The 12,315-nt window shown below is 39.3% G+C and overlaps 1 protein-coding gene across 1 annotated transcript; it reads right to left on the bottom strand.

The window, feature by feature from the left end:
* Nucleotides 1-2,368: 2,368 nt before the first annotated feature.
* LOC133331431 (uncharacterized) lies at nt 2,369-10,944 on the bottom strand. The gene is made up of 3 exons (XM_061539822.1): nt 10,805-10,944; nt 3,138-3,247; nt 2,369-3,066 (listed from the first exon to the last, which is right to left on the bottom strand). The coding sequence occupies exons 1-3, from the start codon at nt 10,942-10,944 to the stop codon at nt 2,369-2,371; spliced, it is 948 nt and encodes a 315-aa protein (XP_061395806.1).
* Nucleotides 10,945-12,315: the final 1,371 nt, after the last annotated feature.

Genomic DNA, 12,315 nt, shown 5'->3' with positions numbered 1-12,315 from the left:
ATGAGTACAGATCCTATATACGAATACCAGCATGGGTCACATACAGGCCTTATAAAGCTTAGGGCCAAGTATTCCTTCGTAGGCAAGCTCAAGGAAGAGCTTTCGGCCAGATTGTCCTTCGTCTGCGAGCTGAGGTCCATTAAGCCTTTGATAGGTGTGCTGAAGACCTGAGTGACTTTATAGAGAAGCTAAGAACAAAAGGCGAGCTGAAGGACAAGAATTTTTCATAGAGGATCGGAAGGCCCAGGAGTATTTAGTGTGGAAGCTGAAGCTAAGAAAGTTTTTTTCCTAGTGGATCTCAAGGCAAATAATCTTTCGAAATCTATATAGGCGAGCTATAAGCCAGGGAATCTATACGGGACATTAGAAGGCCAAAAATCAAAGGCAAACGCCAAGAGTCAGTAGGATGAAGTAGGCGCGCTGAAGGTCATTAAGACAATATAGCAGTAATAAAGGCGTGGTAGCCGATATATGTGCGCTGAAAGCTTGCGATCAGATCTTTTAGTCAAAAAGTAAGTATAGGTGAGCTAAAAACTAAACAGCCGATATAGCACAGATAAAGATCTGGAGGTCGATTCAAGCGAACTAAGAGTCACGGAGTAGATATTGGCGAGATGAAAATTTAAGAGTTTGATATGGGAGAACAGAATATCAGAAGTTCGATAGGTTCATGGAACGTTTGATAGGTGGGCTGAAGGCAAAAGAATTTTTCATAGAGAAACAGAAGGTAGAAGCTGACGGCCAGGAAGCTTCTCAAGACAAAATAGTTATTCAAAATCTCCAAGGCGAGCTATAGGTCAGGGAATCGATATAGGTGATGAAATGGCCAGTAGGCGTTCTGAAGGCTTGGAAGTTTTTATAAGCCAGCAAGAGGCCATTGAGTCCATATAGCACTAATAAAGACCTGGAAGTCGATGTAGGAGTGGTTGACGTTTTAAATTGATATATCGGATCTGATGGCCAGAAAGTCAATATAGGCGAGCTAAAAACCAAGGAATCTATATAGCTTATATAGACCTGGATGTCGATTCAAGCTAATTACGTGCCAGGGAATAGATATTGGCTAGCTGGAGACTTGGTGATTGAGAACAGATGAGCTTTCGGAAGCTGAAAGTCTCAATGTCTTCAATAAAGAAACTAAAGCTGAAGGCCACATAGTATTTCATAAAGGATCTGAAGACCCCATATGGATGACAAGGAAATTTTTCATATGGGAGCTGAAGGTCAGGTAGTCTTTGAAAGAGTGACTGATGTCCAGCACATACCGTCTTTTATAGAGATATCGATGGTCCAGGGGTCACTCATGGGAAGCTGACGGTCATTAGGTCTTTCAATGGCGATCTGGAGGCTAGTGAGTCTTTCCTAGAGTATCTGAAGGTCTAAAAATCTATCATAGATGATTTGGTAGACGACCTGGAAGGCTGAGCGGCTTCAAAAGAGTAGCGAAATATCAGGAATCTTTCGAAGCCAAGCTGAAGGCCTTCAATCTTTCATATATGATATGAATGTCACATAGATATCCAGGCCAGACAGTACATCTTGGAGCGGTCCAAGGACCAGGGCCTTTCACGAATGAAAGGTCATTAGGTCTTTTAAAGACAAACTTGAGGCTAGTGAGTCTTTTCTAGAATATCTGAAGGTTTACGAGTCTTTCGTAGATAATTTGAAGGTATGACAGATTTTCTGAAGAGGCCGGACAATCTTTATAGAATGACCCACAGGGTCTATAGATTTGTTGAATGCTACACTGTGCAAATTTCCGAAATGGAAGTCAGGGATTCGATATAGTTCCGATAAGGAACCCCCTCTACATCGAGGATCTCCTAAGGCTCTTGAATGGATTTAAGACCTCCTAAGAGTGTTCTAAAAATATATTCTTCGATTTTTTATTAGAAACCCTCGTTTTCATATACTTACCAATTTATACCCCTCCGGTCTCAGATACTGCGGCCACTTCGTCAGGATATCGGTGATATTTTGGCATTCATTGAAAATTTGATTTATGCGATAATTACTGCATGCCTGCCACGTAATGTCAAATTCAACAGAGGTCAGATTGGCATATTTTAGGGTATGGACCCAGGCAGAGGCGTCTTGTTCAGGTACTACAGTGATCCACACACAAAAATAAAAAGGAAAAGAGGTGAGAGAAGAAGATATTAATACAGGCAAATTAGAGAATTATGTAGCATTTTTTAATAAAAATTTACAATTGAAAGGACCTTTAAGGCTTCGAAGGTCTAGACCTTTGGGACCTATTATAAGGACCATAATTTCTATGGGACCAAAATATTCCTTTAAAATCCCTTCGATGTGGAAACAAATCTTGAAAAGTTAATTTTTCTTCTCCTGCCAACCTACCTTTTAATTACTTACCAACTTTTTGGATTTTTGGGGATTTTGGACCCAAACCACCACCCTCTCCACTCTCATCATCCGAAAACACTCGCGTTGATTTCTTTATATTTTGATATTTCGTATATATTCTACCTCTCCTTTCGGTGCGATAAAATTCCACCTTCTCCGTGGGAAACATTGCCAAGATTTCTTTTTCCAGACGATAACTGGTCTGCAGGGACATGTGATAGCTACGCTGGTCGAAATAGCTGCCAATCATGGTGATAATCAAATTACGCTGTTCCTCATTCAGTCGCTTATTTTTCTTATAGGCCTCCATAATGCGATGACCATTACGATGACTGGAGAGTATTTCCGCCACAGTGATTTTCTGTTTATCCATTAGCTCTGGGGATATATCCACTGAGTGCAGCGAGCGATTACTGGGCGATGCAGATCCCGTCGAGTGGGGTGTTAAATTATTTAACGACGAAGGCATGTGAATTGTTAGAAAATCGGGATTTTCATGACTGATCATGGAACTTGTTAGTTGTTCTGGAAGAGGACTGTTGGTGGTTTTACGCACGTTAATGGGTAGATTGATTTCTTCCCGCCATTTTTCAAAATGATAATTGAACAGCACTCGATCACCCATTTTCCAGGATTGGGTGAGCTCTTTAAGTTCTTCGGTGTTCAGAATTTTCAAAACATCGACAGTCATATTTTCATCTGTAAGGGGGAGAAAGATAGGAATTTTTAGAGATTTTTGGTTTAGGAGATATTAGTTAAGGGTTACTTACTTTTTAGGTTGTCAAACAAATGCAGAAGATTCCATCGGGTCAGCAAGCCACGTAGAGCATCTTCGGGAGCTTCGAAGGGGAAGAAGGTGACATCATGTAAATTATCCATACTGAAAAGAGAGGGGAGAGGGAAAATAATTAATAAAAGAAGGAACGAGCTCTTTAAAAAATAGATGACGTTCGAGAAGTTCTCATAGGCGATCTTTAAAATTATGTAATCTTGGATTACAGGAGCTGAAGTTCGGCGAAACTTTTGCACCAGGTGGAAGGTACGAAGTCTATATTGGTAAGTTGGGGGTAAGGAGTCTTTACACGCGAGCAGAATGCTAATGATAGAGGCTATATGATTGCCAGGAAGCCGATATAAGCAATTCTGAAATCTATAAAGGCGAACTGAAAACCTTGGGGGCTATTTAGGGGACACAGAGTCAGGTAGCCTTTGATTTGTGAAGTGAGAGATAGGTAGTCGATTTTGTCAGGTACTCGAAGGTTAGAAAAACTAAAGGCCAGCAAAAGGTCATGGGGTTGATATAGGTCTGATAAAGGCTGGAAGTCGGTATAGGAGAGCTGAAGGCCGGGATATTATTAGAAGGGAGCTTATGACCTCGAAGTCGATATAAGCCAGCTGCAGGCCTGTACATTAAAATTGGGGAGATGTTGTCCGGGGAGCGGCATATATGCGTCATGAAGGACAGGAATTGATATTTAAAAAGCCACGAACCTGGGAATCGATATAGGCGCCCTGAGGCAATATAGGCCAGCAAAATGTCATGGAGTTCATATAGGGTCATAAAGGCCTGAAAGTCGTTATATTAGAGTTGAAGGTCTGGAAATATATATATAAGGGAGCTGATGGCGCTGATATATATAAGGGAGTCGATATAGGCGAAATCGATATAGGAAACCTGAAGGCTAGTGTGTCGAATAAAGTTTACGAAGTGGGGCCAGTGAATCGATTGAGACGAGTTGGTGGCTAGGGTACTGATATATGAAAGCCGAACGTTACGAAGTCGATATAAGCGTTCTGTAAACCACGCAATCGATTTAGACGTGTTATTATTAAGAGATGAATGCTGAAGGTCATGAAATTGATATAGGATCGAAAGGTTAGATAATATAAGTAGGTAGGCTGAAGGCAGACAGAAAGGCAGTCTTTATTAGTACCCCGAAGTTGAGGTACTCTATTTAGATCAACTGAAGACCTGGAGCTCGGTATAGTGAAAAGAAGGATTAGGTATCTATAAAGATGGAGAACAGGGGTGCTGAAGGTGGTCAATAATGGGTAGCCTAGGGTGTTGCCTAATATTGAGCTAAAGGTCAGTGTGTCTTACAGGAAGATCTGATGATCAGGATGTCTGTTTGAAGAGCTAAATACCTAGGAATCTATTTAGACGACCTGAAGGTTAGGTAGTCTGTACAATTGGGCTGAAGGCAAACTGGCTGGTATAGGTATGCTGAAGGTCAGGGATCCTATTTAGGCGAGTTGAAGGTCAAAACCCCTATATAGATTATCTGAAGAGTTCAGGGTGTAAAAAGGCGACTTAGTGGCAGGAAGTCTCTAGGGACAAGGCAAGGGAAGTCATTATGGATATTCTTGAAGACGAACAAGGTTTTAGACGAGTTTAAGTGAAATTCCTTGGACTGAAGTGGAAGTGGTCTGTGGAGAATCCGATTTTTAGGCTACCTTATGGGTAAGGTACCTTTATATACGAACAGAAGTGCTGATATTACTTTTAATAGACAGGTTAAAGGTAGTTTCTTTACCTAAAGGTAGCCTCTATAGACGAACTGAATGGAGCCTAAATAGACGAACTGAAGTGATTATCTGTAGAGGATCTGATGTAAGTCTCAATAGAAGAACTGAAGTGAGAAGTTTGCACAGAATAGGTGAAAGCTTTTTTTGTAGAAAATCGAAGGAAGTCTTAGACGAGCTGAATAAAGTCCTTATAGACGATTTTAAAGGAATTTTTGTTGACAAGCTAAACGGGGTCTCTATAGAAGAGGTAAAGGGCGAGAAGTCGGTAATGAATTTACCCCGACTACAACAACTCTCTACAACTTTTTTATAAAGACGTTTGGGGTTTATATAGATTCTATGCCTTCACTCAGCCTCATCAGCCTCGTCTTTATATTCCCCTCCCTTCAATGTGGGCTTATGGACTTCTACCTCCTGCCTAAAAAGAAGCCCACCATTAAATGATCTCTCCACACACCCAAGATCCTGTCAAGATAACCTCTTACAAATCTGACAGCAACACTCAAAAACAATTCGTATTTACATACAAATATATTTAAAATATTCTACCTTAATCCCCAAGTCTTCCACGGGATTATCTAACAATGATACATATCAGCTAGCCAGCCAGCCCGGGAAAATAAAAATATTCCCAAACCCAAAAACTGAAAATAGCAACATTAATTACCCTTTTCTTCAGATCCACCCCATGGAGTGAGTTCTGGCATCCAACCAGGCGTGTTTTCGAACAAATTTTCCCATAATAATTTTTTAAATGTTGAAATTTCGAAGGACAACCCTCCCCTCGCCAAATGCCTTTGACATTTCGCTGTGCCCAAAAAAGAATTTGTAAATCCTTTTTTTCTATATTTTTATACCCTCGTATAATTCTATAACAATTCTTATGCGACAATTAAACTGTAGGTGGATTCGTTACACCCCCTTCTCCCAGAGTGACAGCACACATTGAGTCGCAGTTCTTGTCGGAATAGTCGTCAAGGGTGTCACCGTGTTTTTAAAGTGTTAGCCTGCATATGAATTGATGTTGTTGTGAGCGAACGTAAGGAATGCATAATTTTAATTTTCCATTGTCCTGATGACAGGACAAATGTATCATAAACGATTATGAGTGACATAAAGCCGCAACAACAACAATAGTTAACTGTTCTCGAGGGTAATATCAGTTGTTTCCTCCCCCTTTGTCTGGATGACTGTCGACTGACTGGCTGGCTGGCTGACAAAAATCCCTTGTCATCGTAACGATGATATTCATCATTTGAAAGATTTATATTTTTAGAGGGTTTTCAAAATGTTTACCACTTGACATTGAATTGTTCATTATGATTATAATCGTCGAGATAATGATGTTTAGGGGTGGGGTGGTGATGATGATGTCGATGATCTTTTGACACACGTTGCTCAATGATCGTCCTATCGTTCCTAAGATTTATTCTTTTTCCTTTGATTTATCTCCCCTCCCTCTGTTGCTAAATTTTAAAGCACCACATGTGGTCCAGAACTTGTTGCCACGGGCTTAACTTCGTGAGATTTTTTTGTGTTGTCTGGTAAATCGGAATTCATGCTGGGAGATTTGTTGTTCACTAAATTTCGCATGCTATTAAAAAAATCCACAAAGAGAGAGTTAGAAGAAGTACGGAAGAAGGGAGTTTATCTAAAATCCTTTACACTTCATAATTTTTACTTAATTTTCTTTTAGATGGCCCTCTACCTGCTTTTCAGGCTTTTTGTGTCGATAATCGGACCTTCAGGTTTCATTCAGCCAGGTTTATCTTCTACACTTCAGTATACAAAATGGCTATAATTTCTATGAAATACATCTAGTTGGTCTATGGGGGCTATCTTCAGGCAGTCTACAGAGATCCCTTCATTTTATCTATTGAGATTGTCAGGGAGGCTATGTACACCCTAACCTCTCGGGTCACTACATCGACTTCCTCATCCATCAGTTCATTATACAGTACGAGTGGCATTCAATTCAGACTTCCTGCCTTCAACTCTTTTAAATGTACATCCTGCCCTTAAGCAAGTCTGAATAAATTCTCCGGATTTAATTTCGATTTCATCTACACCCGGGTCTTCAGTACGTATTTATTTAATTTGCTGGCATTCAAGTTTTCTACATCAACGTCCTGTTTTCAGTTCGCCTATAAAAACTTCAATCCGCCTAATTAGTCCCTGTGTTTCGTCTATAAATACTACTTTTAGCTGGTCTATAGGGGCTATCATCTGTCAGCCTACAGAGACTCCTTCCTTTTTTCTATTGAGACTTTCAGGTCGCCATGGCTTTTAATTATCATGTACAGATTTTCTAGTTTTCAGGTAGGCTATGTACGAGGATTCGTACGAGGCATTAAATATATTGAAGATCCTTTAACGCTCATATTTTTAAGTGGCAATTCTTATCAGAACTTTTTTAAATCCATGAGCCCTATTTGTATGTGTGGACATTGAGGTCCTCAGCGAATCTATAGACCCAAATGACCAGTTTATATAGATCCTCCGGTATTTAGGTCGTTTAAATGTGCCTTGAATTCCAGATAGTCTCCAAAGACTCCTAGCCCTTCGGGTCGTCTATGAAAACTTACTTGGCATTTAGCTTCTCTATAAAATTCTTCAGGCTCTAAGCACGCTTACGAAAAACTCCCAGATCTTTATCTCAGTTGCGACGGAACTTATAAACGGATTCACAACCTTATAAAATAAACCTGGGTATACACATCCACTATCCATCCACACCCAGGACTTCAAACCGCTATCGAGGACTATGAAAGGACAGCTCAAGGACTATGAAAGATTCACTAGCTTTTAGCTCAAAATCCTTGGCCTTCAGATACCAGAAACAAAGCATTGACCTCTCATACTCTACGAAGATCTCTGTAGCCTTCACGTTATAAGGAACTCTCTAGTCTTTAGGTCACCTTTAAGCACCTCCATCCCTTCAACTCTCCTACGAAAGATTTCCAGGCCTTTATATCCTCTATCAAACGCACCAGGCCTTCAGCTGAATTAAGAAAGGAATCCATGACCATCATATACTCTAGGATGAATTCTTTAGCCTTCAGGTCGCCATTGAGGAACTCCTTGGACTTAAAAAACCTTCACTGACCCTCTCACATAAAAATCTTTCTGGCATTAGGCTCCTTCTTATTTATCAGTCTTATGGGCCTACAGATGTGTCATTGAAGATTACTCGGATTATAGCTCGCACTCAAAAGTCGTTCAGGCTTTTATCAACTTTTATATCCTAGTTAGAATTTCCTATCCTTCAACTAGCCTTAGATCCTTTTTTTTTAAAAAATCCCTTCTGCACTTTGATAAAATCGATGACCATTACATACTCTACAAAGGACTCTTTAGCTTTCAGGTCGCCAATGAAGGACTAATTGGCCTTAAAAATGGTTCACTGGCATTTAGCTTCCCTATAAAAAGCTCTCTGTCATTCGGCTCCCTTCTCTCTCAGGCTCCTAAGCATACAAATGCGTTATTAATTAATAGCGAAACGTTGGGCGCCATTTCAGAGGTTGAAAGGGCGAGCTGAAGAAAAAACAGTCTTAAATGGACGATAAAAAACAGATTATTTTTTTAGAATATCCGAAGACCAGGGCATCTCAATATATGACTGTGGAGTTCCTTGCCCCCATCTTCATAGTAGCGATAAAAATTGGGAAATCTCAAAAGATGAGCTGAAACACAGAAAGTCGCTTTCAAAGGCGCCGGGAATCCACATAAACCAACTAAGGTGCGATTTTTTTAAATTAGGGTGCTGCAGATTTTTTGATTTTTTACTTTTGTGTGATAGCAAAATGTTGGGCGCCATTTCGGATATTTGGATTTGAAGGATTAAAATAGGTAAGTTCCTTTGTGAAAAGCACTGTGACATTCGGCTACTCCTTCTGACATAGACTACTAGGTCTACATATGAGTTATTAAAGAATCCTTGGACTTTAGCTCTTAGTTCCTTTTGTAAAGATTCACTGGATTCAGGACTTCTATTTAGAATTTCTAGCCCTTCAACTAGCCCACGAAATATTCATAGTTTTTATCCCTTCTATTAAAAGGGTTTCCTCTCTATGACAGAATACATGGCCATCAAAAACTCTACAAAGGACTCTTTAGCTTTCAGGTCGTTAATGAAGGACTTGGCATTCAGCTCAGCTTTTTATATCTCTCTTTGACATTCGGCTACGCTCTCTATCTCACACTCCTGAGTCTACAGTTGCGTTATAGAAGATTCCTCTGGCTTTCACGTCCAGGCTTTCAACTCCTTTTGTAAAGACTTGCTGGGTTCAGAATTTCTATTTATAATTTCCTGCCCTTCAACTCGTCTACGAAAGATTCCTAGACCATTTTATCCTTTATTAAAGACAATAGACCCTCTGATTGCGTCTATAAGCGAAAGACTCTCTAGCTATCCATCCGTTCGTCTATGAAGGACACCTATGATTAAAAAAACTTCACTGGACCTCTATGCTCCCTCAAGCTTCTAGGCCATTAAAAAAGTCACTGGCTTACAGCTCTCATATGAACGGTCCTGTGGTATACACTTTCTCTGGGAAAGAATTTCTGATCTTCTGCTTGTATTGTCCTTAGCTCGACTCAGACCTTCAGTGCATTTACGAAACACTTCCTATACCTCATTGGGTCTATTTAGATTCTATAGCTTTCAGGTTATCTATATTGACTCTCTCTCCCATTTTTAGAAACTGTATCGTCCTTCAGTCCCTATAAGAAGGATTTTCTCGATATTTGGTTCTTCAATAAGAAGGCTCCTTAAATCGTCTATAAAAGCGACATTCGACTCGTTTATAGGGGCTTCATTAGCTCATCTATAGAGCCAGTCTCTGCTGGTCAGTACAGGAACTGAAAATCGGTTTTATAGACTATCTGCAAGAATAGTTTTATAGAACACCCGGAGAATGTGCAAGAGCCTTAAGCTGGTCCATCGAACCAACTTTCTTGTAGGTTATAAAACTTGCTTTAGCCCTAAAAACATTCCCTCAGAATATCTAAACGGATGGCCACATATCCTATTGAGAAGACTCACAATTTTTTCACTTCGCAAGCGAAAGACTACCTTAATTTTATCATCTCTTTTAAAGATGCTATAGTTTTAGGTATTCTATTCAGATTATCCAGAACTCAGAGGTCTTAAAGTCATGATGAACTTCTTGCCATTAAAAAAAAAATCACTGGCTTTCAGCTCTCATATGAACGGCCCTCGGGTATTCACTTTCTGCTTGAGCTCGACCCAGACCTTCAGCGCCTCTACGGCACACTCCCTATATCTCAGTGGATCTATCTAGATTCTATAGCTTTCAGGTTGTCTATATTGGTTTCCGTTTTCAGAAACTGTATCGTCCTTCAGTTCATATATGATGGATTTTTTTTTGATATTAGGTTCGTCTATAAGGATGCTCTTTAGATCGTCAATAAAAACGACCTCCGAGTCGTTTATAAGGGTTACTTGCCAGTCTTTGCTAGTCAGTACAGGAACGGAAGATTGGTTCCATAGACCAATTGAAATAATGGTTTTATAAACCACCTGGAGATTTTGAAAAAAACCTTCAGCTGGCCCAGCCAGTTTTCGGGTCGGTTATAAAAAACCCGTCTTCAGCTGGTTTAAAAAAACATTGCCTCAGAATATCTAAACGGATGGCCTTCAGCTTGTCTAAAAACATGATTTTTACTCTCTCACAATTTTTTTTAGGTAAATAAAAGTCCTGAAATTTATTCGGCAGCGATTTACCGACGGCTGCGTTTCGATTTTCTTATCAAAGTTTTATAATCCAATTTCATTTTCTTTTATTTGATTTTTTTTGGGTTAAGGTCTCTCTCGGGAGTGAGTCTCTTCACTATATCTCTACTCTACATTTGAGGCGTCATAAAATACTTTTGAAACACTATTACGTACGCATTAGTTCGGGCACATGGTACACGTTCCGTTTGTTCTATTTCATCACGTTGCGGACTTTGTTTCATAACGAGTAATAACATCTCTTCATCACTGTTTATGGGTTTTAGGGTTTCAAATGCCGGCAAAGGATCGGACATAGCGTAGAGGAGGATCAAATATTTCGTTAGATAAGACTAAGGGTTTCAATTTTAAAAACGATATTTTGAACACTTCGGATTGTTTTTTATTCAATTTAATAATCCATTTTGCTTGAAATTTCTTCTTACTTTTGAAATGAAATTCGGAATTGGCGCGCAGGGTAATTTAAAATTTATTCACTTGTTTGCGATCATGTAGAGTTCGCGATATTTTTAATTTAGTTTTTCTTTTTTTAAATCCGACTTCCGACTACCGTTTCCACGAACTGTCAATTACAATCTGACAACTCAGCTGTTGATCGTTCATTCAAAACTTCGGCGAGACAAGTTTTTTTCACTCAATTGAGTCATAAAATGATTAATCCGCAAAAAAGGGGAGGGTTGAAAATAATGATGCAAGGATGTTGCAGCGTCTCGAGCCGGCAGCACGGGAGTAAGGGAGAAAGATTGAGCGAATGAAACACAAGGGGTGGTATTACTAGTCAAGCGAGACAGAGAAAGGGAGAGAGAGTGTGAGCGCTCGAAAATACACCCCATTTCTACTACCGCTGCATTCCACAGCGGATTTGGTATGAGGATTTATTTCAAAGAGTGGGGGTTTCTCTTCTTTTTTGTTAATTTCTCGCATGATTGATTTCATTGTTTTGGTTTTTTAGGTTATGTGTTCTAAGGTCCAAGACATTGCTTTGGTCCGGGAAAAGATTTACTGGAGATTATTACAAGTTTTTTTTTTTACAACACACAATTTCAAAACTATTGGTACACAACATGGCTTAGACAAACATTGCTTGTTTTTTGCTATTATCCTTATTGCAGTACAGGATAAAATCCTGCAGAATGTAGGTCTCTATTTTTTTGCGCTGTTGTTGCTGCAGTGGGCATAAACTATTGAAACGAATTGCCGGACTGCCTAGTTTAAAAAAAAAACGTGTCACACAAATTAATACGATTAAAGAAACACACAAAAATTCTATGCCGTTTTGATTTTCACACTTTTCCGTTCTGTAATGTCCTGTGCATTTTTTATTTGTGCTAATTCATGCACGTTTTGCAGGCAACAGTAAATTTTTTTTGATAGATGTGTGTGTGTAAGTGTTCGTTTTTTCACTTCATTAAAATAGGGGTGTTGTGCGTTGATTTTTTAATAGACTTCCCAATTTTTTTTTTAATTTCAAGAGTTTTCAATTATTCTTGTCATTTGGTTTGTTAACAAAATTTAGTTATGCTTGCCAGGATATTAAAAATGATATCCCGACCTGAGGTTGAAATATCATAATCCATTATTAAACACTTGTGCTGTGTGTGGACAAAAGGATGATGTCGAGTGATGAGGATAATTAGGTGTGAATTTTTAAATTAAGCAGCTGTAGA

The sequence above is a fragment of the Musca vetustissima genome, unplaced genomic scaffold (genome assembly GCF_032173495.1).
Source record: "Musca vetustissima isolate MV318-11 ecotype Yass unplaced genomic scaffold, APGP_CSIRO_Mvet_v1 utg9685, whole genome shotgun sequence".
Lineage (NCBI taxonomy): Eukaryota > Metazoa > Arthropoda > Insecta > Diptera > Muscidae > Musca > Musca vetustissima.
The sequence above is the reverse complement of the archived record's forward strand: the minus strand, read 5'-3'. Positions and strand labels throughout refer to the sequence as shown.

Bases quoted from the DNA above. Each gene is read 5' to 3' on its own strand.
- LOC133331431 (XM_061539822.1), bottom strand. From the start codon at position 10,944: ATGTCCGATCCTTTGCCGGCATTTGAAACCCTAAAACCCATAAACAGT. The intron at 3,248-10,804 runs GTACGTAATAGT...CTCTCTTTTCAG, and splicing joins CCATGTGCCCGAACTAATGC to TATGGATAATTTACATGATG. The intron at 3,067-3,137 runs GTAAGTAACCCT...TCCCCCTTACAG, and splicing joins TTTGTTTGACAACCTAAAAA to ATGAAAATATGACTGTCGAT.